The sequence below is a fragment of the Mirounga angustirostris genome, unplaced genomic scaffold (assembly GCF_029215605.1).
Source record: "Mirounga angustirostris isolate CCGP_5_RB_7025 unplaced genomic scaffold, mMirAng1.0.hap1 SCAF_16, whole genome shotgun sequence".
Taxonomy (NCBI): Eukaryota; Metazoa; Chordata; class Mammalia; order Carnivora; family Phocidae; genus Mirounga; species Mirounga angustirostris.
The window spans coordinates 56,305,699-56,329,020 of NW_026991724.1; the positions used below are offsets into that span (position 1 = coordinate 56,305,699).

At 48.8% G+C, this 23,322-nt stretch overlaps 1 protein-coding gene across 1 annotated transcript; it reads left to right on the forward strand.

Annotated features, from left to right (window-relative positions):
• The first annotated feature begins 2,330 nt into the window (after positions 1-2,330).
• On the forward strand, positions 2,331-17,849 carry CACNG7 (calcium voltage-gated channel auxiliary subunit gamma 7). Its single transcript, XM_045892274.3, has 5 exons — positions 2,331-2,806; positions 3,444-3,530; positions 3,900-4,040; positions 16,904-17,049; positions 17,470-17,849. Exons 1-5 carry the CDS (start codon positions 2,611-2,613, stop codon positions 17,725-17,727), a joined length of 828 nt encoding a protein of 275 aa, XP_045748230.1. The 5' UTR covers positions 2,331-2,610; the 3' UTR covers positions 17,728-17,849.
• Positions 17,850-23,322: the final 5,473 nt, after the last annotated feature.

Below are 23,322 nucleotides of genomic sequence, written 5' to 3' on the forward strand. Positions count from 1 at the left end.
TTAATGTCCGAGTCTTAGAGACCGTGAGCCCTGAGGAGGGTGCCGGCCAGGTCCTTGAGGGAGGCGGTGCTGGAGGAAGGCGGGAGGGCCCGGGCCCGGTAAGAGCAGGTTGTGTCTGAGAAGGGGTCCCCAGAAACGGGGAATGCGTTGCTGAAGAGACTGGAGGGAGACGGAGTTTGGACTTGGGGCTTGGAGAACGGGACCCCTGGGATCCGAATGCCTGAATCCCGGAGAGACTGCGATAGATAAAGAAGGAAAAGGAGGTGGCTGCAGGCCTGGGGGAGGGTCCCCAAGGAGGAAGGGTTGGAGGAAAATGAGGAGATCCGGGCGGGCCATTTGGAGGGAGGCGGAATCGGAGCAAAGGAGGGGGTTCAAAGGGGAAGTGAGAAAGGTGTCAATGGGCAAGGTCCCAGCTGTCCTAGGAGTCCTAGGAGCCTTGGTGGGGGTGCGGGGGGAGCTGAGGTCCGCTACCTGGACTCAGGCAATCAGAGTGGCTGGGTTTTTGGTGCTTGTTTCTGAGCTGAGCGGGCTGGAACAGGAGCCGGCTGCTGGCGGTCAGGGCTTGGGACGGGGGATGGGAGGAAAAGCTGGTCAGAGCTCTGCCAGACTCGGATCCCTGACTCCTCCAGGAGGCTGGGGGTGGGGCCTGGTGGGATGGGGGCTCTGCATGCTGAGATGTGTGTGTGGGGGGGGGGGGGGCTGATGAAAGTTGTCTGACTCCAAGATCGTCACTGGCATGGGGCAGAGTTTCAAGGCTCCAAGAATTCCTATTAGAGAAAAACGGGTCTTAAGTCTTGGCTGCATTGTTGGGGAGTGTTTAGGAGTCTTAACCTTCATAGATAAATAAGATGATGGGGATCGCTGGTATTTCGCTGATATTCAGGGATATAGATGTCTTTGGCTGAGGAAGGATGGGGATCCCAAGTTGAGTCCCCCGGATCATGGGATTGTGTAGTTTAGGGAAAAGTTAAGGGCGGGGTGGGGGGGCAAGAGTGGTAGATAAGAGATTAGGAACTCCCTAGTTAGAATCTCTAGATCTCTGACTGGAATCTGGAAGGGCACAGCTATGAACTGGTGATCTCTTGTTTTGAGGGCCTGGTGTTAGAGGGGTCAGAGTTCCAGACTAGATGTTGAAGAGGGTCTGTAATTGGGAGTCCTAGCGTGGAAGTTGAAGTCCAGAATCTCTGGTAAGGAATTTGGGGATCTTGTGATGGCCCATGAGGGGGATGGGGATCCTGGGCTTCCTGATTTGGAATTTTAGTGTTCAGAGCACTGATCCCTAGGTTCAAGGATGGTCTAGGATACTCTGGTTCGGGTGCTGAGTTGCAGGGGAAGGGGGGGGTCCCAGATCATGGTTTTGACATTCTGGAGTCTCTAGCCAAAATCCAGGCTCCAGGTCTCGGGATCCCAGTGTTCTGGATCCAGCAGTCTGAGATGGAGTCCCAGCATCCTAGGTTCAGGGGCCTGCCCGGATCTGGGATGGGGGGAATTAGGGTTCTGGAACCTGAGATCTGAGTCGTGAGCCGCGATCTCAGATTGGGGAACCAAATTGAGGTCATGGCACAGGATCAAAGTTAGAAGGTCATGGGTCATGGTCCTGGTGTTAGAATTGGGTATTAAAGGTCAAGATAAGAGTCAAAGGATTTAAACTTAGGTTTAGACCTCTGCTCGGGTCTTGATTAGTGGGTCCTTGGTTAGTAGGACACTTAGTTAGGGTTCTGGTTAGTGACCTACTTGGGGGATTTCTGGTAATTATTTAGCAGGGTCCAAAAGAAAGGGGTCAGGGTACCAGGAGTCAGGATTGGGGGGATATGCCTGGTTCTAGTGTTTTGTTTTGGTTTTTTAAAGATTTTATTTTTATTTTTTGACAGAGAGACACAGCGAGAGAGGGAACACAAGCAGGGGGAGAGGGAGAGAGAGAAGCAGGCTTCCCGCTGAGCAGGGAGCTGGATGCGGGGCTTGTTCCCAGGACACTGGGATCATGACCTGAGCCAAAGGCAGACGCTTAAACGACTGAGCCACCCAGACACCCCTGGTTCTAGTGTTGAAATGTCTGATCCATGTAATAGTTTCTGAGTCCAGGCTCAAGGTTAAGGATTCTGGTGAGGGCTGGTGTCTAGGATTAAGGTCTCTGGTTAGGGCATAAGGTTAGGGTTGGAGGGCCTGGTTCTGGCATTGAGAATATAGATGTTGAGTTTCTAGTCAGCGTTATGATATTTGGGACCCAGGTCCAGGCACACAGTTGGAGCTAAGGTTCAATCTCTGGATCTGGGGATAAGATCTGAAATCTTATCCTGGGGTCAGGGATCTGGTGTGGTGGGTCTCTCATCAGGATCCAGAGCCAGAACACAAGTGTCAGGTTTGGGAAGTCCAGTCCTGGGGTTGAGGGTCAACAGTTGATGTCACTGGTTCAAATGCAGAAATGGGGTCATGGGTTAAGCACAGAGGTCAGATTTGAGAAGTTTCAGTCTAAGAAATGGTGTCTCTGGCTTGGGATCGGTGTCCCAGGTGGCTGCCTGGGGTTGGGGACTCTAGCTAGTCCCCTCAGGGCTCTCCAAGGCAGCAGCTTCGCGTGTCTCAGGCCCCGCAGGGCGCCCCCCGCCGCTGAGGATGGGTCACTGCAGCAGCCGCGCCCTGACCCTGCTGAGCAGCGTGTTTGGGGCGTGTGGCCTGCTGCTCGTGGGCATCGCGGTCAGCACTGATTACTGGCTGTACATGGAGGAGGGAACGGTCCTGCCGCAGAACCAGACCACGGAGGTCAAGATGGCACTGCACGCCGGCCTCTGGCGAGTCTGCTTCTTCGCAGGTACAGACCCCACGTGCCCTCCATTCAACTGTCTCTGCCTTGCCTGGGACCCGAGGGTCCTTATCCACAGTTCCATCCCTGGGCTTCCAGAAATCCAGAAACGGATCCTGTTTCTTTCCTGGAGAGACAAATTTCTACCTGGAGACCCGATTTCTAGCCCTGTATTTCCTGGATCTAAGAGCCCCCCATGCCAAGTCCCTAATCGCTGGAGAGTCCACTCTTAGAAGCAAGAGTCTAGCATCGGAGCTTGTCTCCTGCACAGTTCCAGTGTTGAATGGGCAGAATAAAAAATCCACCCCCCCCCCAGAGACCACAGAGACCTTCCTCCTTGGAATCCCCCCCGCAATCCTCTTTAGGGATTAAGGAGTCCTCGCCCACGGCCCCCACCCCACCCCTTTGGGACCCAGGGTTCCAGCCCTGTCGTCCATCCATGGGTCTCCAGGGAAGCTTGGAAGAGGAACTCCCAGACCTCCTGTGCATCCCCTTCTTGACCCGCTAAGAATAATATAGACAGTAACCCCTGGATTCAGCCTCACATACCCATCCCGGGGTCTCCCCACTGTGCCACCTGCCCCTCACTGCCTCTCCAGAGCTCAGGAGCCCCTCATCCAGCTTTGCCTTCGTATTTTACCCCCAGGCAGGGAGAAGGGTCGCTGCGTGGCCTCGGAGTATTTCCTTGAACCGGAGATCAACTTGGTGACGGAGAACACGGAGAATATTCTGAGTGAGGGGGAAGCAGGGGGCCTAGACAAAGCGGGGGCGAGTCCTGGGAGAAAGGGCAGCACCAGGAAAGGGGTGGGGTGGAGGAGAAGGAGTGGGGGCTTGAAACAAGGCAGTGGTTGGGTGAAGAGGAGGAGCCAGGTTGATGGGGCGGGGCCTGGGCAGTGGGTGGAGTCCACGGGAACAGGGTGGGGTCAAACTCAAGGGGTGTGGCCTGGGTGAAGGGGTGGGGTCATCAATGGAAGTATCAGGAAGGGGAGGAGCTACATAAAGGGGCGGGGCCGGTGCAGGAGGAGAGGCCAGGGGAATGGGGAGATGTCACCCCTCGCAGAGTCCCCCTCACCCCTTGTCTCTCCCTTTACCTTTCCCTCAGAGACGGTGCGCACGGCCACCCCGTTCCCCATGGTCAGTCTCTTCCTAGTGTTCACGGCCTTCGTCATCAGTAACATCGGCCACATCCGCCCACAGAGGACCATTCTGGCCTTCGTTTCTGGCATCTTCTTCATCCTATCGGGTGAGCCCAACGAAAAGACTTAGGGCCTGGGGACTATTTTCCGTTCCAGGAATCTGCGGTCCCTCCTCCACTAAGAAAGCCGCTTCCTTGCTGTGTGATCCTGGAGGGGTTGCCCAACCTCTCTGAGCCCCACTTTCCTTCTCTGTGAAATGGAGATAGCAAGCACCCATTTCACAGCTTGTCGGGAGGACCCAATCATAGCGAGTGTTTATTAGGTGCTGATTAGGTGCTGGGCTCTGTTCTGATACTTCCCACAACCCTGTGAGGGAAATGCTATTAATAGTCCCATTGTACAGATACAGAAACAGATGCTCAGGGAGCTGAAGTCATTGCTCAGGTCCGCACAACCAGGGAGACACAGAGCTGGGACTCAGACACTTGCCGTTCACCTCCAGAGGCTGAGTTTTTTCACCGCCCCTGATATTTTAGCAGTTCACATATTTCAGGGCTTTTTATTTCCTGTGCAACATTTTATTTGAAAAATTTTCAAACAGAAAAGTGGAAAGAATTTTGGAGTGAGCATCCATGTGCCCACCACTTAGAGTCAACCATTACCCCATTACTAGCCTGGCTTTGTCCTGTATCTGTCCATCTGTCTGTATTCCTGCCCATCCATCAGTCCACCTTATTATTATCTCCTTACACAGTTCAGTGGGAGTTGTAGGTGTCCATACACTTCACCCTGAATATGTCACCTTGCATGTCATTAGCTACATTGCAGTATTTGTCTTTGTTTTTTATTTTTTTCTTTTGAGATACGAGGCTCTTGTGCATGAGCGATCTCACACCCTTCCCATAACATCTCTGCCGCAGAGTTATTATTAGCACTCACTTGATAAAATGGGGGCACCGAGGCCCACAGTTGTGCAGGGAGTTGCCCAAGACACCAGCCTGAACTGGAGCCGGGGGACCAAGTGTCCTGAGCTCCAGAGCAGAGTTCTTTCTCAGGTGTCACCCCCCTCCAATGTCAGCACCGTCTGATCCAATTCAGTCCCTCTCGGCTCAGGTCAGGCCAGGCCAACCCGGCCCTAACACATTTAACTCATCCATCTGGTCCAGCTCACCCCAGTCCATTCTGACTCCATTCGAATTAATTCAGCATCATTTCAGTAAATGTGCAGTAGGCAAGAATCCCCTACATTCCAGGCTGAATAGAAACAACCTGGCCTTAGAACAATAGGGTTTCAGGACCATGGAGAGCCCATGCGGTTCAGGCGAAGAAAGAACTCCGTTCGGGTCCTTTTCATTCAGTTGATACTTTATGAACAAACCCCGTTTATGGCTCATTTCCATTCTGTCCCCTGGGGCCTGCACCCAGATCCCTCTTTAGAGTTGGCTCCGCAAAGAGTTGAAGATGGATCTTTGACTATCCCCAGTCTCGTCCCTGCTCCTCACCCAGCTAAACGTCCCCCGTGCCTCCAACCTAACCTGATGAGACCTTCTCCAGAGAAACCAGGGTGCAGCCTCCCTGTTAACTTGAATCGTGGCGTGTGGAGCTGGACACAGAGCTGAAATAAGACCCATACAATATCACCATCCCGGAGTGTCAGAGCAGAAAGGTCTTACCATTTTTCTTTTCTTTTTTAAATTTTATTTATTTATTTGACAGAGAGAGAGAGTGAGAGCACAAGCCAGGAGACAGAGGGAGAGGGAGAAGCAGGCTCCTCGCTGAGCAGGGAGCCTGACATGGGGCTCGACCACAGGACTCTGGGATCATGACCTGAGCTGAAGGCAGCCACTTAACCAACTGAGCCACCCAGGCACCCCGGTCTTATCATTTTTCATATGGAAAAATAGTGGCCTAGAGAGAGAGGAAGTGGGACAAGGGTAGGAAGCATGGAGACTCTAATTCAATCCACCCAAAACACTAGAAGGAAGATCCCATTTTTGCTGTTCACAGAAGGGGCAACATAGCTCAGTGGTAGAGGGCGGTTGGCCCAGAGGGTGGTTTTTTTTTTTTTTTTAAGATTTTATTTATTTATTCATGAGAGAGAGAGAGAGAGAGAGAGAGGCAGAGGCAGAGGGAGAGGGAGAAGCAGGCTCCCCGCGGAGCAGGGAGCCCGATGCGGGACTCGATCCCAGGACCCCGGGATCATGACCTGAGCCGAAGGCAGACGCTTAACCGACTGAGCCACCCAGGCGTCCCCCAGAGGGTATTCTCATCCCCAAACCCACACTCAACGCTCCTGCGATGTCCCAGGACCTGACTTCCCAGGGTCAGGCTGAGGATCAATGGTGCTGTCAGGGCTGGAGGTCGGGCCTCCGATGTAACAGAGAAATTTGGGGGGACTGAACCCCGCTTCCTGAAGCCCTTCCTCGAGTTCATGTCATAGACTATGGCCTGTGTGCCCTACTTCAAGGAGTCTGTCATGTGCTTTCAAGGTTGTGGGGTGAGGTGACTGACAGTTCATGCTGCTGTGAACCTAGAAAGACTGGGTGCGAATTTTTCGCCTGAACCGCATGGGCTCTCCATGGTCCTGAAACCCTATTGTTCTAAGGCCAGGTTGTTTCTATTCAGCCTGGAATGTAGGGGATTCTTGCCTACTGCACAATCCTGAAACAGAGGTGGGGTGAAGGGGGAGAGGGAGTGGGAGTTGGATGACAGAGAAAGGAAGGGGGAAAGGAGTTGTTGAGAGGACAAATCCTGGTCAAGTGTTGGCAAACCTGTGTAGGGCCGAATAGTAAATGTTTCAGGCTTTGTGAGCCATAGGATTGTAATACCAAAGGAAGCAGAGGTGAGGCGATGGGCATGGCTGTGTGCCAGTGATCCTACCTATGGGCCCTGAAATTTGAATTCCATGTAATTTTCAGGAGCCATGAAATATTCTTCTTTCATTTTGTCCCCCACCCCAACCCCCTACACCTTTTACAGATGTAAAAACCATGCTTAGCTCGGAAACCATGCAAAACCAGGTGCTGGGGCACTTGGTAGGTTGCTGACCCCTGATCTCCATTATAGATGTGAAGGGCCGACCCAGTGCCTGGTAAACACGTACATATGTACATCCATAGTGGTGGTGATAACAGCAACCAAATAATCAAGAGACATGGTTGGGGGAAGTTCTAAGCGCTTTACGTAAATTAAGGTATTTCTTTTTCTTGACCTACTAAGGCAGATATCATTGTTATTGTCATTCTCTAGCTGAGGAAATGGAAGCGCCTAGAGGTTAAGTTGCTCCATAGTGGAAGCAGGATGCCCACCAGGCCTTCGCCGTGACATTATATTGCCCCACGACAATTAAAAATCACCAAAAAATGGGGCTCCTGGTTGGCTCAATCAGTAGAGCATGCAACTCTTGATCTCGGGGTCATGAGTTTGAGCCCCACATTGGGCGTAGAGATTGCTTAAAAAAGTAGGATAAATAAAAAATAAAAAGTTTTTAAAAATCATAAAGATGGGGGCACTGCACTGGGTGGCTCAGTCAGTTGAGCATCCAACTCTTGATCTCAGCTCAGGTCTTGATCTCAGGGTCGTGAGTTCAAGCCCCGCATTGGGCTCCATGCTGGGCATGGGGCCTACTTAAAAAAAAATCATAAAAATGAAGGAGATTTAAAAGGAGAGGGAAAGATGACAGTACCAGTATCTTAGATCTGGGAACAGGACAATCTAGTCCAACTAGTTCATGTTCCCAAGATTTAGAGAGAGAGACAGGAGTTGCCTGAGGGCTGGTGAATAGTGGCTTTGGCATTCAGTTCTGGAGAAAGCAGTGGGAGGGTTGGGGCAGAGGAGGGACAGGGTCACCTGGGTGTTAAGCATCCTTCAGGGATGGACTAGCAGGAAAGAAACAGGAAATGGGCAAACCAAGGAGGAAGCTTATGCAGTGCTCTGGGCAAGAGCAGCTGGGGCTTGAGCTGGGGCTGGGGTTGGAAAGATAAAGGCAAGTGCATGGCTTTGACAGAGAAGGATATCGACAGAAGAATCAATGGAACCAGATGACTGGCTGGATATGGTTGGTGAGAGAAGCAGGGAGGAAGCTGGAATGACATTGACTTTCTTTTTCCAGGTCATAAGAAGCATGCTTCCCATGCAAAGCCCATACTAACCCCTGACCCTCAACATGTTCTATGCATCTGCTCCTTCATTTGCTCATCAAGCATTTACACAGACACCCTATATTGCCAAGCCCAGCACTGAGCACTGAAGATGTGGCTGAATCCTAGGTGAGAGCTCACATTCAGTCAAATACAAAACAGCCCCAATTACCCATCAGTCAAAACTACACACCTGCTTCAATCCCTTCCATGCTCAATGGATTCCCATTGCACATAGAGTACATCCAAACTCTCCATGCTAGCTTACAAGGTTTTCCAGGATTTAGCTAATGCTCAGATCTCTGACCTAATTTCCTAACCCACTAACACTCTCTCCATTGCTTACAACCTCAGCCACACTGGCCTCTCCTATTCCTTAAAAATGCTCATCTCAGCCCCACATGAGGACTTTACATTCATTAACCCTCCGTGCTTGGAAGTCTCTTCCTCCTGATACTCAAAGAGCTCGAAATTTCTCTCTTCAGACTTTCTTTCTCTGACAACAGTATGTAATGTTGCCATGCCCCCGCTATACCATCACTTTGCATGCTTTATATTTGATTCATAGCTATTGTCATCTTACACGTTTTCCGTCTCCTACTAGAATGTAAACTCCTAAATACATGGACCTTTACAGGCATGCTCCCATTTGTGTCCACAGAGCCTAGATGAGTTGCTGGTACAAAGTACACATTGAAGTATTTGTATAAGAGAGAAATGATAAGGACAATTTAGGGCATTCTGGGAAAGGGGAGGATGCATTAACTTGGCACGGTAGGGTGGTGGGGAGGGGGGGAATGACCTGGGAGGGCTTCCAAGAGGAGGTGACATCTGAGTAGATGAAGCTGAAAGGGTGAGGGAGAATTTTTCAAGTGAAGAAAGAATAGTGCCTTGTATGGAGGTGGAAGTCACAGCATGTGTTAATGCCCTAGAAAGCACGAAGACCGGTAGACTGGTGTGCAGCTCTCCATGGTCCTGAAACCCTATTGTTCTAAGGCTGGGTTGTTTCTACTCAGCCTAGGATGTAGGTGATTCTTGCCTACTGCACAATCCTGAAACAGAGGTGGGGTGAGGGGGAAGAGGGAGTGGGAGTTGGATTACAGAGAAAGGAAGGGGAAAGGAGGGAGAAAAAGGGCGAAAGAAGATTATTTTTGGAGAACCAGAGTCATTATAAAATGTCCAGGCAGGGCGCCTGGGTGGCTCAGTCGGTTAAGCGACTGCCTTCGGCTCAGGTCATGATCCTGGAGTCCTTGGATCGAGTCCCGCATCGGGCTCCCTGCTCGGCAGGGAGTCTGCTTCTCCCTCTGACTCTAACCCCTCTCATGTGCTCTCTCTCATTCTCTCTCTCTCTCAAATAAATAAATAAAATCTTAAAAAAAAAAATAAAAAATAAAATGTCCAGGCAGTAGAAAGAATGGCAAGAATAACTTACCTTTTGCAATTGTTTTCACGTGATTTTCAATTACTGAACACACACACACACACACACACAAAGCAAAAAAGAACAGCAAAAGATTCTTTCTCTTTGGAAATATTTATTTCCTTATCAACACTTGCTCCTGACTCACCTTACAGAGAATGTTTGTTACTTAGAACTATAATGTGAAACATGGAACTTAAGGTGTGTTTGGGTGGTTAGCAGGAATCAGATCACAGAGTCTGGAATGTCAGACTGAAGAATGAAAACCTTCTCCTCTGGACAGTAGGGAGCCAAGAAAGAAATCTTTTTTTTTTTAAGATTTTATTTATTTATTTGACAGAGAGAGAGACAGCAAGAGAGGGAACACAAGCAGGGAGAGTGGGGGAGGGAGAAGCAGACTCCCCGCCAAGCAGGGAACCTGATATAGGGCTCGATCCCAGAACCCTGGGATCATGACCTGAGCCGAAGGCAGACGCTGAACTGACTGAGTCACCCAGGCACCCCCAAAGGAAGAATTTTGCTGAGAGAAGGATAGACTTTATATGGGTTTTAGAAAGAACCAGGATCTAGAGCAGGGGGACAAGGATTTAGGGGTAATGGTAAAAGCATAGACAATAAGCCTTAACTAGGTCAGAGGACTTGTGGTTGTAAGAAGGGGTTTTGATTTATGAGAGATGCAGGAAGTAAAATGGACTTGACCTGATGACTGAGCATCTTTGCTGGATGAAAGAGAGAGAGTAAAATCAAGAGGATTCCCCTGCATTGGACTAGGGTACCTGAGTGAGTGTGGATTGTGGGATTCCTCTGCTATCTCTTTTCTTTAACTTGCTCATCTTTCTAGACCTATCTGAGATGATTTTCCACCATGTGACACTTTGTGGGCCCTCTCTTCTTGAATATCAAAATTATGGAATACTAGAAATTGAAAGTGCTATGGAAGTTCAGAGAAAGGGAAGGTTGATTCTTAGAGGAAATGGAGGAATGGTGGGATTTATTGTGGGTTCAAAAAGGGGAAGCAACTAACGAGCTTTTCTAGAAGCTCCAGTTGCTTGCCAAGTACACTTACCCATTCAACTGGTGTTTATTATGTGCTGGATCTTGTGCTAGGTGGTAGGGGTGCAAGAGGGAACAAGGTAAGTTAGTTCCAAGTATCCTGGTGGGGAGAGTGATGGGGGGCATTATTTTATCTCAATCACTCCAGTTTTTTCATGAAAACTTTAAAATTGATAGAACAGTCTAACGAGCACTGGAATACCTTCCTCCACTTAAATCCTGCATTTTGCTGATGTTTTTGCCATATTCTCTCTCCCTCTCTCTTTCTCTCTCTCTCTCTCCACACATACTTTTTTGGGTCTTTACCATTTCAAAATAAGTCACAGGCATCATGATATTTCATCTGCAAACACTGTAGTATGCATCTCTGAAGAGGAAGGACATTCGTCTCCTACCAAGAAATTTTACAGTAATTCCACAGCATAATTTATTCCATTTGTAGACTGTCCCATTGTTTCAAGAATGCCTTTTATAGCTCCCCCCACAAAAAAACTGGGATTCAGTCTTGGTTCACACACAGCATTTAGTTCATGTCTCTTTTACTCCAGACTAGTTCCCCCACTATTTTTTTTTTTACAACACTGACTTCTAAAATGAATTTCATTACAAAAATATAGAAGGAATAGTATAAATAAATGAAATCCCATGTATCCTTCCCTCAGTTTCAGTAGTTATCAACATATGGCGAATCTTTTTTTAGTCGCACTGCCGTATCTCCCTTCTGCACTTCAGTACATTATTTTAAGGCAGACTCAGCCATTAAATCATTTTATGCACAAATATTTCAGTATATCCCTGAGAAATAAGTACTTTGTTATTTAACATAGCCATGGCGCCCAAACATATCATTAATATCATTTAATATCTAGTTAGTGTTCAACTTCCCCGCTTGTCTCATAAATAAATGCTTTTTTACAGTTAGTTTGTTGCAAATCAAGATTCAAATTCCACTTGTGCATTTAGCTGATAGATCTCGGAAGCCTCTTTTAATCTATAATAGTCTCTCTCCTATTTCTTCCTTACCATTTATTTGTTGAAGAAATCTGGTCATTTGTCTCGTAGAATGCCTACACCCCTGAGTTTTCTCACTGTGTTCTCTCTCCCGTTGTGGTTTAATGTGCTCATTCATCCCTGTGTTTTCCTATAAAACTGTTGTTTATCTGATCCAGACTTGTGGGGTTTTTGTTGTTGCTGCTGTTGTTTTGGTTTTGTGGTTTTTTTGTGGTTTTTTTTTTTTTTGGCAAAAAATATTTCATAGATGGGGGTGCTGTGTACATCCTACCGCATTGCATCCAGAGACATAAGATCTCCCTGTTGGCTCTCTTCTTGAGATGTTAAGGATGATCACTGGTTCGGGTATTACCAGCTTGGCCCATATCACTGTCCTTTTGAAGACTGGAGGCCAGGGTATCGTGTAGAATGCCCCACATCCTAGGTTAGTTTGACTGTTTTCCCATGCCATCATTTGATGATATGCTCCTATTTCCTCATGTTCTCTGTAACCCGGAAGTTCTGTCTAGACTAGAGGTTTTATTAGATTCGGGTTAAACAGGTTTGGCAAGCAGATGCAGAGCTGGTGCCTGTTCTTTATATCCCAGCCCTTCAGTGGCAAATACTGTCCGGTTGTTGGTTGTTCGCACCGGGAGGGGAGCAAACTTTGAACCCTTGATAAAGGCAGTGATCATCAGGGCTGTTCATTGAAATTGTACATTTTCCTCTTTCCAATTAATAAGTAATTTGCAGGGTAATACTTTGGTAACTTGGGGAGGTAAAACCCTCCCCTATTTTATTGAAATTTGGGGGAAAAAAATTTAAACCTACAGAAAAGTTGCAAAAATAACACAGTGAACTCTCACATACCCTTCATCTGGACCAAATTTTAACATTTTGCCACATTCGCTTTCTCTGTGTGTGTGTGTGTATTGTATCTAGATGTTTATAAATATAAATATATGAACCACTTGAACATAAGTTGCAAACACCTCATCCCTAAATATTTCAGCAAGTATCACCTAAAAACAAGTGCATTCCCTTTTCTAAACACAGTATAATAATCAAATTCAGGAAGTTTAACATTTATACAGTATTATAGCTAAAGCACAGTCCATATTCAAATTTCACCAATTGTCCCAGGACTGTCTTTTATCGTCATTTTCCCCCCATTCAGTATCCAATCTAGGATCACACTTCGTATGTCTTTGTCCTGTCTCCTTTGTTGCCTTTTATCTTTTATATAGTACCTGTGCCTTTTTAAAAAAGAAATATCTTTCATGTTGACTTTTTTTTGAAGAGAGCAGCCAGGCATCTAGTAGAATGCCCACGGTTTTCTTAGGAATGGATTCAGGTTACACATTTTCAGCAGGAACCCTACGCAAATGGAGTAGTGGCAGGCTCGCATCAGGAGGTAATGGTGTCCGTCTGCCTTGTTATTGGTGATGTTAGTTTTAGTCACTTGCTTGAGATGGTGTGTTGGGTTCCTTTATGATAAAGGAAGTTTTTAAAAATCCTCTTTATGAATTAATAGATATTCCAGGGGGAGATTCTGTTGTGCAGTGATTTAATGGCCACTGATGATGCTGGCCGAAATCCTAATATTACTCGTAGGGTTGCAAAATGGGGTTTTCTAAATCTGCTGTTCCATCTACAGGTATACCACCGAAAAGAAGAATTTTCTCATTCTTTTATTATTTGCTTATTTTTTAAAAAATATATCAGTATGGGTTCACATTTTTAAAAATTCAGCATGTTATATGCCATTTCTTTTTTTTTTTAAAGATTTTATTTATTTATTTGTCGGTGGCGGGGTGGGAAGTGGCAGAGGGAGAGAGAGAAGCAGCTCCCTGCTGAGCAAGGAGCCTGATGCAGGACTCGATCCCAGGACCCTGGGAACATGACCTGAGCTGAAGGCAGACATTTAACAACCACCCAGGTGCCCTATTGATTTATTTTAGAGAGAGTGTGGTGCACATGTGAGCATCCCCACTGGGTGGGACGGGCAGAGGGAGAGGGAGAGAAGCAGACTCCCCACTGAGCATGGAGCCCACCCTGGGGGGTTCAATCCCATGACCCTGAGATGATGACCCGAGCTGAAATCAAGAGTCCAAATCACACAAAAATACGTACTCAGAGGAGGGCCACTTCCTTCCTGTTCTCACTTACCTCCTGTAGGTGATCAACCTCATTTGTTGGGTTTCCTTACTGTGTCTCTTTTTGCAAAAATCAGCAGATGCATATATGTATTTTATTTATTTATTTAGTTTTGCTTAAAAGCTAGCATCCTGTATACTGTTTTGTGCATTACTTTTTTTTTTTTAACTGAGTGATAGCATCTGGAACTATCATTGAACTCCGCTCCAGTTCACAGAGAACTTCCTCGTTCTCACTTCACAATGGCACAGTACTCTACTCTGTGATGTTTGACAGTTTATCCCACTAATCCTCTGTGTAAGTGCACGTAGGTCGTTTCTAGGATTTTGCAGTTATGGGTAATGAGGTGAATTAGCATGCCTCTGTGTGCTTTTGTGTGGTTGGACAGATAGCTGCAGGGTAAGTTCTTACGAGTGAGATTGTGGAGTTAAAGGACAGATACATGTGTGGTTTTGCTAGATATGGCCAGATTCCCCTTCACTCGGGTTGGGCCATTTTGCATTCCCACCAGCAACACGTAAGAGCTTCTGTTTCCCCGGCCTCACCAGAAGAGTATGTTGTGAAGCTTTTTAACTTTTGATGACCTGATGGATGAGAAAGGACATCTCTTCACAGTTTCCATCAACATTTTTCTTATTCTAAGTAAAGGAGCATTTTTAAAAAATATGTATTTATTTATTTGGGGGGGTTTGTGGAGGGAGTAAGTGGAGGGAGAGAGAGAGAATCCTCAAGCAGACTCCCTGCTGAGCGTGGAGCCCTACATGGGGCTCGATCCCAGGACCCTGAGATCATGACCTGAGCCAAAATCAAGAGTCAGCCATTTAACCGACTGAGCCACCCGGGTGCCCCCACATTTTTCTTTTTAAACAAGGAGCTCAAAGAAGGCCTTTCTAAAGAAGTGACAAGGGAGGGGAGATGTAAATGAAGTGAAAGAGAGACGTGGACAAATCTGGAGGAAGAGCAATACAGTTGGGGGGAACAGCAAGAGCAAAGGCCCTGAGGCAGAAATCAGCTTGATGTGTTCAAGGAAGCGTGAGGAAGTCATGTGATCTAAGTAGAGGGAACAAGGAGAAACTGTCCAGGGATGAGGCCAGTGGGGCACAGGCCGCATAGGCATTGCAGTCCAGGGTCAGGAAAGTTTTTCTGTAAAAGGCCTGTTAATGAACATTTTCGGCTTTCCTGGCTGTACAGTTTCTGCCACAATTGTTTTACCTTGCGACTGCAGGCGGAGGCTACGCGGAAGCGAAGGGTTGTGGCTGGGTGCCAGCAACATTTTATTTATAGACCCTGACATGAGGAATCCGTATACTTTTTAAACTGAGATGTTACAATTCACAAAACATAAAGTTCACATAATTCGGGGGTTTGAGTATATTTGCAAGGTTGTGCGACCATCCCCATTACCTGGTTTCGCAACATTTTCATCATCCCAGCAAGAAACCTCATACCCTTTAACGACAGCCAGTGGGAATCTCCCCTCCACCCCGCTCCTTGGCAACCACTAATCCACTTTCTCTCTCTATGGATTTGCCTATTTTCGACATGGCATATAAATGGAATCATACAGTATGTATCTGCCTTCTTTCTTTTGCTTATTTTCCAAGTTCATCCATGTGGCAGTGTAAATCAGTATTTCATTCCTTTTTTTGGCTGAATAATATTCCTTTATACGGCTATACCACATTTTGTTTATCCATTTAGTTGATAGACACTTGGGTTGTTTCCACTTTTCGGCTATTATGAAGAATGCTGCTACAAACATTCATGCAAAGTTTTTGTGCGAACATATGTTTCCTATTCTCTTGGGTAGAGATACCTAGCAGTGGAATCACTGGGTCATGTGGTGATTCTATCTTTAACACTTTGAGGAACTGCCAAATGAAATTCATATACTTTTCTACATGCCACAAAATATCATTCTTCTTTCGATTTTTTTTTTCAACAATTTGATCGTGTAAAAGCCATTCTTAGCTAGTAGACCCTACAAAAACAGGAGGTGGGCTGGATGGAGCTCATGGGCCGCCATTGGCTGAACCCTGTTGTAGGCAGTGGAAGGAATTTAGATTTATTTTGGGTGTGATGGGCACGCAAATGTTTATCTGGGGGAAGATGCTGATAGGGATGACTTGGATGGATTTAGGGCAGGGGACCCTATAACCTCCGTAAGCCACACTTGGCATGGCTGCTCTTTAAAAGACGTCCAGCTTGAGGACGTGATATCTGACTCTAGAGATTTCTCAAGCCAGACACCTCCTCCCCACCTTCTCCATGTGCTTCTATTCCCTCAACTGTCAGTGTTGATAAAGGTAGTACCTCTGTGGAAGGACCGTTGGTAGGGTTCAATAAGTTAATACATGTACAACACTGAGAACGGTGCCCGGCACAGGGCAAGACCTATATAAGCAGTTGCTATTGTTTTATTAATATTATTATTGATTTGTTGCTATGATTCACACAGTCTCAACTCCGGCCTCATCCTCTTCCCCCTGGAATGTCGCAACTAGTCTCTCCCTCCAGTCTCTTCCCAGAACCAACCGTCCTGCAAGGGTTCTTCTGACACTCCTATCTGACCCTGTCCTTCCTCTGCTCCAGACCTTCCATGGCTCCCTAATGCCCTTGGCATCGATGCCAAGCTCCTCAGCTTGGCATTTGAGGCCCATCATGGCCGTGTCTCTGCCCCTTTCTCTGGCCTCATATTTTGTGGCTGTGGCCCATGTTTTGGCTATGTGGATGGATCAGTTCGGTGCTCCCTCTCCTTTGGCCATGCTGTCCCCTCTGCCTGGAGTGGCATAACTGTGTACTCTTCTCCACGGGCCTCATCCTTTAGGACTTGGACAAAGGCCCTTCTTCCAGGAAGCTTTCCTTGACTTCCCCTGCCCCTCCCCTAGGTGGGTTGGTGCCTCTTCTGGACCCACAGAACTCTTGCTACTACCTCCTTGCTGCGCATGTCACCGTGTATGTGACTATCCACCAATGTCCATATTTGCCTTCCCCAATTGCACTGTGAACTCCTGGATGGGAGATTAGGGGAGGGGGAAGGGGAAGTTCACTCATCTCTGGGACCCCTGCAGCCAGCCAAGGCCCAGCACACAAGGGTCTTCAAAAAATGGAATTTAGTTCAGGACAGAGCAGGGAGGAAAGGGGAGGGGATGGCAGTGAGATGGGAGAGGGGTCCACTGCTAACGGACCAAGGGCACCCTCTGCTCCTCAGGCCTCTCCTTGGTGGTGGGCTTGGTTCTCTACATTTCCAGCATCAATGACGAGGTCATGAACAGGCCCAGCAGCTCTGAGCAGTATTTCCACTACCGCTACGGGTGGTCTTTTGCCTTCGCTGCTTCCTCCTTCCTACTCAAAGAGGTGATGTCTGTGGGGCCCAGACGTGAATGGGGAGGGGTCTGCGGGGACCTCATTCCTGGGTCCAGGACGAAGAGGAAACTGGGGGTATAGACTCTGGATTTAAAAGGGAGGTGGTGGCTGAGGGCCTAACCCCTGGGACCTGGAGGAGGAGTCTAACAGCTCCCAACTTCTGGGGTCCTGGTGGGGGGAGGGGCTGGGGGCCTGGACTCCTGGGTCTGAGGGAGGAGGGGGCTGGGGGGCCTGGACTCCTGGGTCTGAGGGAGGAGGGGGCTGGGGGGCCTGGACTCCTGGATCTGAGGGAGGAGGGGCTGCGGGCCTGGACTCCTGGGTCTGAGCGAGGAGGGGCTGGGGGGTCTGGAGTCTTGGGGTCCTTGGGACCTCGGGGCCAGCCTCTGGGACCCTGACCATGCGTTGCCACAGGGGGCTGGCGTGATGTCCGTGTACTTGTTCACCAAGCGCTACGCGGAGGAGGAGATGTACCGTCCGCACCCGGCCTTCTACCGCCCGCGTCTCAGCGACTGCTCCGACTACTCGGGCCAGTTTCTGCAGCCCGAGGCGTGGCGCCGCGGCCGCAGCCCCTCCGACATCTCCAGCGACGTCTCCATCCAGATGACGCAGAACTACCCTCCCGCCATCAAGTACCCGGACCACCTGCACATCTCCACCTCGCCCTGCTGAGGCCCGCCCCTCGGCGCTCCCTCCTCCTCCTTCTCTTGCTCCTCCCCCTCCTCCTCCTCCGCGGTCTCCGGGCCCCACAGCTCCGCTCCCTCCCTCGGGACTTCTCGATCCCTCGGGGAGGATGCTGCGTACGCTTCGGCCCCGCCCTCTTCCTGGTGGCCCCGCCCGCCGTCCTAGCCCCTCCCACTTTCCAAGGGCTCCTCCCCCTTCGGGGCCTCTCGACCTCCTCGGTCCGATCCACTCGCGGACGGCCCCGCCCCTTCCCTCTGGCCCCGCCCCTCCCCTCCAGTTTCCCGGCCGCGGTTTCCCTGGTGCGCGCAGTGCGCGCGGGGGGCCCGCGGGGCCGGCGCCCCCCCGCCCCGAGCCCCACAGCCTGCTGCCTCGCCGCGGGGGCGCCGGGCTGGAGCGTAGGTTCGGCGGCCGCCTGGAATGCCAGCCATCCTCTTCTCGCCTCGGCCCCGACTTCTCTCTTTCCCCGCACGATCTCATCTCCGGACCTTCCGGGCCCGCGGGTGCAGCGGCCGGCGTTCCTGCTGCGCCCGCAGCTGCGGGGTGGGGTGGGGAGCGGGAGGCCGGGGCGTGCTTTACCTGGTGTCCCCCCCTCCCAGTTCTGCTTCCCTGGGAGGCCCCTTTCTTCCCCACCGGCTGGGCTCTTCTCGGCCTCCTGAAGGTCACCAGCCTTTTAGCGGGCGCCGTCGGAAGGATCTCCTTGTTTTCTCAGCTGCCCTTGGCTTCTTTTTCTTCCTCTTCTTCCTCATCCTCCAGCTCTGCCTCCCTCCTTTCTCCCCGCTCACCCAACGCCCCTAGGTGCATCTAGCCCCGCACGCCACATGACAGGGATGGAGACCCTAGGGTGGAGGGAATTCCTCCGTGCCATTTCCACACCTGTGCCCGCCTCTTCCCCCTCGAGGCCCCGTCGGGGGAGGGAGAGGCAGTAGCGGGGGTCGAAACCCCCCAAACCTCCAAGTCTTCCATTTTCTGGCACTCCCCCTCATCGAAGTCCCCCTTCCCATCTCAGACCCCCAACTCTGGCCTCTTTCAAGGGTCCGTCCGCCCCCTTGGACAGATTTGGGGGGAAGGTCACCAGAAACTCGCCCTCCCCCCTTATTAGGGGAGCGGGGGCGAGGTAGCACAGTGTTGTACACGGAACCAGAAAGGCCCCCGGGGTGGGGGGAGGGGGGCAGGGGAGGGACGGGGGCTTTTAGTTTGCATCTTAGGTGGGAGGGGGGAGGGGGGACCGCAGCAGTTAACCTGTCTTTACGCAGCGATTTTTAACGAGGCTGGGGGGAGGGGGGGCTTGGGGGTGGGGAGGGGGGGTGGGGGGCCTGGCCCTGATATTTGCCGTGTATCATATGTAAATACCGACAGAAACATCAATAAACTTTATTTCAAACACGTCTCCGCCTGCCGAGGGGGAGGGGATTGGATAGAGGGTCTGGGTCCTGGTCTCTGCCCCAAGGGTGGGGGCCTCGAGTCCTGCAGAACAAGGTTAGATTGGTCTTTGTTAAGTTGCTTAATCATCTTAATTATTAACAGCAGCACTTGATAATTCAGTCCGTGTAAAGCATGTAGGACAGCAAGTGACGCCCGTCAGGATCAATAAAAACTAACTCTTGGTGTTACCCTGACCACTTAGAGTACTGTTACTATTGCTTGCCTTCCTTCTACATTTATTGCTTCATTGGGTTTTCTCCCCAAGCCTACATGTTGAATTTACTGAAGTCATTTTGCAGATAGGGCCGTGGAAGTGAAATGACTCACCCAGGGTCACCTAGGCACAACGATTTCAGCTTCCTTCCCTGCTCACTGGGGAGCAGTGGATTCTCCTAATGCTCTATCGAGCAATCACTGCTGCGTTGATTGAACACCTACTATGAGACGCACACTTTCCTCCCTGCACACTTTCCTCCCGAATGTGATCTGATGAGATGTTCCCAGCAGCCCCCTGTCCGAGGCTTCCAAGTGGGCCCTAACATCTGTGATCTCACCTACTCCACAGAGGGCCTGAAAACAGCCTGAATGTTTAATAAGCTTCTTCTTGAAGTGTGTTGAAAAGGAAACAGTGCTAGCCCTTTGGCTCCTTCGCCTTGTTGGGACTTAGGCTCTTGGGGGCGGTCAGGACAGCTCCCACCATCACGACCACACTCACCAAGCTATCATTAGGTGTCAGACATTGTGCTGAGCACTTTCCATGTGTTAGCTCATTGGATTCTCCCAGACCTCCTGGAACTAGGCATTGCACACAGCCCCATTTTGTAGATGAAGAAACTAGCACTTGGGACGATAAGATCACCCAGCTCGTGAGATGCAGAGGAGAATTTCCACCCAGGCCTGCCTGGTCCCAGAACCTCCTCTCTCAAGCCACTCTATTTCACCCATGACTTTGATGCAAACTCATCCTGTGACCTTGAGAAGTCTTTTAATCTCTGGGGCTTCAGTTTCTTTTTCTGTAAAAAGGAGGGGGGGGGTGAGCTAGAAGGACTCCAAATCCCTCTGGAACAGGGAGAATGGTGGGGGCAGGTTAGCAGGGAAGAATAAGATTCAGCAGGATCAGACTCCCTGAGGGAAATATTTTGAGTCATTTCCAATGGTTTCAGGAATTTCTGGAGGTCATGCTTGAGATCTGGGATGGCAAAGATGTTTCAGCTCCTTTGTCAAGACGAATCGATTCCTACTGGCTGCCTGGAGCATGGTGTGGAGAGGGATTTTGAATATCTACCTGCTCCGTGGGAAAGGATGTCCCCGTTGATTGGGTTGATTGGTGCTGTCTGTCTTGCCTGCCGAAAGGGCAGTTTCGGTGCAAGTGATGGACATTTGCTCATTTTGTCCAGAACTTAACAACCTAATGTACTAAAGCTTATGTTCTTTTTAAAAAAGAACCAACCAAGTTTTTGTGGGGGTTTTTTTGGTTGTTGTTTTGTTTTTTACTTTTGAAAATGGAACGGGATCTTAAAGATTAAAGATTTGTTTATCTTTTTAAAAAATGCTGTGAAAAGTCAGTCCTTCTGACCTCTTGACATCCAGAAGTCCCCCACACCCTGAAGTATTTTCATCATATCATGTAAAATTTCAAGAATCTATTTGCATATTGAAGTATATACAAGTGTATTAGGGAGAGGTCCACTCCCAACCTCCCTCAGGAGAGAGAGATCATTTCCATGTGATTGTACAGCTGACGTTCCCACACAGGTGAATATGTAGCTCATACATGTTTATTGGACACAGCATTTATCATCAGATACACATAGTTCTGCACCTCCCAATTTCACATGGCAATGTATTACGGGGGATATCTAGTATCCGTTATATAATGCTAACTTATTGTTTTTCAAGGATGCTTAATAACGACAGTTTGCATAAATTAATTGCATAATTTATCGACGGCTTCCTATGTGCCAGCCACTTTGCATTCAATAACCCAGGGAAACTGGTGCTTTTCTATTCAACCCATTTTTATAAACGAGGTCCTAGAGGTGCAGAGAGATAAATTAACCTTTTCCTGGTCACACAGCTAGTAAGTGGTCAAGCTAAGATTTGAATCCTGGGGGTCTCCTGAACCGACCACACTTAACCACTAAGCTGTACAACTCTGAGTATGCTGAAGCCTCATAGTTCCATCTATTTACCTATCATCATTTTCTTTGTTTGATTTAAGAAGTCTCCGGCTTGAACTCAAGACCCTGAGATTAAGAGTCGCATGCTCTACTGACTGAGCCAGCCAGGTGCCCCATCTATCATTATTCTTACACCGTGTTACCCAGTCAGTTATTTTACAGAACAATACCACATGCACATGTTAGTGGCTCTCGAAGTGTGGCCCAGGGACCCTGGGGCATCCCTGAGACCTGTTGACGGGGTCCATGAGATCAAAACCACCTTTGCAAGAATACGAAGGTATGGTTTGCCTTTTTCACTTTTAGTCTCTCATGAGTGTATAGGGTCCAGAGTCTTTTTGTGGCTTCATGATGGGCGGTACCACAATAGATTGAATGCGGAAGCAGATATGAGAACCCCGCTTTCTTCTAGTAGCCCAAACATTGAATAGACTCTCAAAAATATAAGCCAAGACCACTATATTTTTGTGTGTGTGTTTGGGAAAACACATTTATTTTTCACTAAAATAAGTTGTTTATGTAAACATTCAATGAGTTTATTATTTTCCTGAAATTAGTACAGATTAAGTCTCCTCTGTTTGAAATTTGATTATGTTACATATCAATAGACATAACACGCAGAAACAAACGCTTTTGGGGTCCCCTGTAATTTTTAGGCGTATAGAGGGGTCCTGAGACCAAACGTGTTAAGCATTGCTATTGTTTGTTATGGAAGCAGAAGCACGTCAGATGTAGAGATTCACCTCATTTTATTCAACAGCTGTGTGTGTCCCTTGAATGGACGTAACTTATTTTAGCAATAAACTCACTTTTATTATAAGTTTAATGCCTAGTCATGAATTTCAAATGTAAGCAGCAGAGAAGGACCAAAAGAAAAAGTGCCTTTCATCTTCTCACTGATCCCAACCCCAGCCTCATTTCCCAACGGAACGATTGTTATCATTTTTGATTATGCCCCTGGGGGGACATTTTTGGGTGTCACAGTTTGGGAGGGGGTGCTGTTGTCCTCTGGTGGGTGGAGGCCAGGGATGTTACTGAATGCTCTCTGATGCACAGGATGACACCCACCACAAAGAATGATCTGGTCCAAGATGTGACTAGTGCTCAGGTTGAGGAAACCTGCCTTAAACAATATCTTTGCATTCACGTACTCTCCCTTGCCTTTTCTTTTCTTTTTTTTTTTTAAATTTTTACTGACACAAATGAGATTTGGTTAAATCTGTCAATAGGCAGTGAATCTTAACTCGTAGGAGATCAGGGGTCCCTCCAAGAACCGGATAAAAGCTATAGACCTCCAGAAAAGAGTACCCATATTCACAAAATTTCATAGGCAATTTCCAGAGCTTCACAGATATCCCCAAAACCCTGCCACAATTCCTTGGATGTGTAACTTTGAATCATCATCCCAGGACGTCCCATCTGGAGTGAGATCACTACCCACACCCCCTCCCCATCCCCTCTACAGACAGGAGGACAAAGTGCCCAGAGCACAAGTGTTTGGTTCTGGGGTCCCTTAGGGAGGCAAGGAAAAGCAAGGACTGGAACTTGGGCCACCTGATTCCTCAGCGCTGGAATATTTCCACTTCACCCTGAATGAGGACATTTTAGAAACGCTGATCTTCTCTTCCTGGTACAGCGGGAAAACACGCCACCACCACTCTGTTCCTCTTGAGAAAACACAAAGGCCCCAGCTGTTGTTGACGAGACACACTCAAGCACCTGGGAGGGAGAACGCACACGCAGGATATGAGGCGGGAGAGGGGTTGGACAGGGATGGGAGGTTGTAATTGGCTGCCCGAGGACCCTAGAATATGTATCCACTTGTTCCCCGAGTCTTTCACTCCTTCCTCCATCCATCTCTCCGTCCATCCATTCGCACCTGCAGATCGACGCTTCCTATTTACCCAAATTGGGCACTATGGGGATAGCGAAGTGAACCGGCCCCCACTCTGCTGCGAGGGACAGACTGACATGCCAGTCA